This window comes from Hipposideros armiger, unplaced genomic scaffold (assembly GCF_001890085.2).
Source record: "Hipposideros armiger isolate ML-2016 unplaced genomic scaffold, ASM189008v1 scaffold_624, whole genome shotgun sequence".
Taxonomy (NCBI): Eukaryota; Metazoa; Chordata; class Mammalia; order Chiroptera; family Hipposideridae; genus Hipposideros; species Hipposideros armiger.
Window position 1 is genome coordinate 55159 of NW_017731974.1, and position 3570 is coordinate 58728.

Consider the following 3570-nt stretch of genomic DNA (forward strand, 5'->3'; position numbering starts at 1 on the left):
TTAGTAGCTAACTAATTATGGTTGAAAAGAAAAATAGTAAGGTTTCTTCTTTTGCAGTGTTGAGGACTGATCACCTCTGACTTAACAGTCTAGAATTAGAGATGTTTCTGTGGAAAAATGGATATCAGAGGCTTTGCATGTCTTTGATTTATGTGGTGTTTGACTTATGTTTTTCAAGCTGTAATAGTTCACAATTGAAGCACTTCTCCTCACCACCAAGCAACTCCAGAAAATATAGCATCTTTTAATTTGAGACCTCTGAGTTGGCCATACATGGAGATGTTAGGAGAGTTTTGTGGCGGCCACGTTCCACAGGCATCTAAGGATGTGGTACAACTGGATTGAACCCTCCCATTTCATCGACAACATGTGTTATGTATTATTATATGGTTCTGGCCTCTAGATTTTAATTTCTTGGTGACAGGATCTATATTTGAGGGAAAGAATTGTCTGGGCTAACTTTCCATGTAATAATCATTTGGATTTAATGATTATTTTCCATGCAAATCTAAATAAGATGCAGATACTGTGGGTGCCAAGGATTTCTGTGTGAATCAAGGGTAAGAATAACAAAGGGGCCTGTTCTCTGTTAGTGGTGAGAAATCATCTCTTGGAGGCAAACACATATACATGCTTGAATGAAGACTCTTGATAAATATATTGGTTGAACATTGATGACCCCAAACCATTACCACCAACCAGATGTGCATCCTGGCAGTCTATGTAGTAATCAGTGGGGGGTATTGGGAAATACTCAATTTCTATGGTTGTTTGAGAACCACAGACAAGAAAGCATTCTGCCTCAAGGTTATCTGATAAAAAGAGGGCTGTCTCAAATCCTTTGTCTCAAACTTACCCAAACTTGGAGATTACCTTACATATTTTTTTTTCTTGTTCCGCCCCCACTTCCCCTTTTCTTGGCTTATGCAACCATCAGTGTAATAAAAGGTCTCAGACTCTCAGAATGAAAACCTAAGTTAATTTCTGCCTGAAAGTTGCCAGTCTAGAAAAAAAATGTTACTTCTTTGCCTACTAAAAAATGTGCTGTTTGAGCACATTTGTATACTAATTCCATGTATGAATAGGATAATGAGTTTTAAAAGGCATTTCACCTTTCACAATGTCCAAATAATGGTATCTACCAGTGAGTGGCTCAGTTGTAACTGTGGTCTGACCATCAAGATTCTGAGTCATCTTTTGAATGTTTTCCTTTCGATCCTGTAGGTATTCCCACAGTTTATAGTCTTAGAGCTGAGACTTTTTTTTTTTTTTAAGACTTTTTTTAATTGGGGAATTGGGGGAGGGGAACAGACAAGTTGCTGTCCTTTTGTTCTTCAGTCTAGTTGTGGAGGACGTTGCTTCACTGGCCCAAGTTGGCACCATCATTGTGCTCTTCCCAGGCGAGGCAGATCAGTCGTCGGCTTCTGGATGGCCGCTCACTGCGGCTGCTGGCCGCTCACGCTGGCTGCTGGCTACACACGGTAGCCCATGGCAACCCACTACTACAGAGGCTGCAGCCTACGCCGTCACCGGCGACTCACAGCAGCCCAGCTCCAGGTTGAGCTGTTGTTCATCTTAGCTGTGGAGGGCAGTGTCACTGGCCCTCATATATGGGATCCGAACTGGGGCCCTCTGGCGTCCCAAGCCAGTTCTTAACCATGGCGCCACTCGGCTGGCCCAGAGCTGAGAGTTTTATCTCATCATGTCTTATTTCTATTTCCCATTGTCTTGCTTTACACCCTGAGACACTTAGGGAAAGGAGAATTCTTGGCCAGATTCTCAGGCCTTTGCTTGAGGTGAAGCTCCACGAACACCCATGAAGCCAAGACCACTGTTCTGAAAGGAAAGTAGACAATCGTCGTTTGGAATCCCCGTTGCTTGTAGGAATTTAGAAGTGAGAAACAACAGTTGGGCTGGGGAATGTAAATTGTAGCAGTGTCAGGAGGATTCTTCCCTCTTGTTACTCGTGGTGAGTGTAAGGAATGACTGCATGTGCCATTTTATTGGAGGACAAATGATTGAGAAGCCAAACGCAGAAGACGATGCAGAAGGGGAGTAACCCTTCATTGAAAATGATTATGTTTGTCATTAATTTGTCTCCGTAATTACCTCAAACATGATTTTGAGTAATGATTTTCTATTTGAATTGGATGAAGGAATCTGAAGTATATTGGCAAATACATGCTTCTTCCCCAGATGAGACTTTTTTTTTTTCTTAAAATGAAGTTGGAACAATCTTCTCTATAAGCTCTTTTAAAAACCAGTATGAAAACAAAGCTAAAGAGTCCTTGGTTTGAGGGTAAGATTAGGATGCTAATCACCATTTAAATGGTTTCCTGTAATCTTTGTATCCTCATTTGCAACTTACTTTATCATAGAGATTCGTAATCTTCCTTTCACATTATTGTACAGACTACTAGTGTAATAGTTGGTAGGACTTACTGTGTTCCAGAAAGACCTGATTTGGAAGTCCTTAGAGGTAACAAACAGTTCGCTCTTGGTGCATCATTTCAAAGCATTTTCTGAGAAAAGCAAACTTTCATTTTTAAAATTTATCATTTTGAAATGTGTCTGCAATATCTTTTTAAAATTTATTTATTAAATTTATTGAGGTGACATTGGTTTGTAAAATTCTACAGGTCTCAAGTGTACATTTGTTAACACATCATCTATATATCTGCAATATCTTAACTTTGTCTGCAAGGAAAGAGCCAGAGCGGTGCCGATGCTGCTCTGTCCTGTCCTTAATACTTTTTCTGTCACATTTTCAGCCTGATGGTGGCCAGTTGGATATTACAGTTGCTTCTCCGGTGTTGTGTGTGTTGACTTAGGGATGTTTCTCGTGCCAGGGAACAATGTCATGAGAACCATCCACGGGGTGGGAGAGATGATGACCCAGATGGTGCTCAGTAGAGGCTCCATCTTCCCCATGAGCGTGCCTGATGTCCAGCCCAGCATCCACCCCAGCAAGCAAGGGAGCCCTGTTGACCATGAGGACGTGACCGTGATGGACACCAAGCTGAAGATTATTGAAATCTTACAGGTACATTGCAAAACGAAGCAAAGTGACACATAGCTAATCGTAGTTATTGGTTTTTAACTTCCTAAACCTTTTGCTCTATATCACTGTGTAAATATTCTCAAATGCTATTGATCTAGTTTTATTTCTTTTAAGTTAATGACGAGCCTGGTAAGAAACCTCACACTGACACTGTTTAACATATTGATGCCATTAGTTCATTCCCATTAAATAGGCTAACGATGATATCTAACCTTTGTGTAGTGCTTTGAGGTTGGCAGAAGTTTTTTCACATTTATTTCCTTTTTTAATATTGACCCTAATTTACTTTTACTTTCACTGAAGGAGGATTTTAGAGCTGGCAAAGTCAATGACTAAATTCCAACCCTTTTTCTATTTTTGATTGAATTACCGTATTTGCCGGCGTATAAGACGATTTTTTGGCCCTGAAAAATATGCCTCCAAGTGGGAGGTCGTCTTATACGCCAGGTACACTTCAGATAGACTGCCCATAGTGCTTGCCCCGTGCCATAGTGGCCTCCCGATGCCCG

The 3570-nt window shown here is 40.9% G+C and overlaps 1 protein-coding gene across 1 annotated transcript in view; it reads left to right on the forward strand.

The window, feature by feature from the left end:
- Positions 1–3570, forward strand: part of LOC109372316 (inositol 1,4,5-trisphosphate receptor type 2) — a gene marked incomplete at its 5' end in the record, with an annotated part of 324316 nt that overhangs the window by 39808 nt on the left and 280938 nt on the right. The window contains one exon of the mRNA XM_019625391.1: positions 2850–3043. Coding sequence (XP_019480936.1) covers positions 2850–3043 — 194 coding nt within the window. The remainder of the gene's footprint in view (positions 1–2849; positions 3044–3570) is intronic.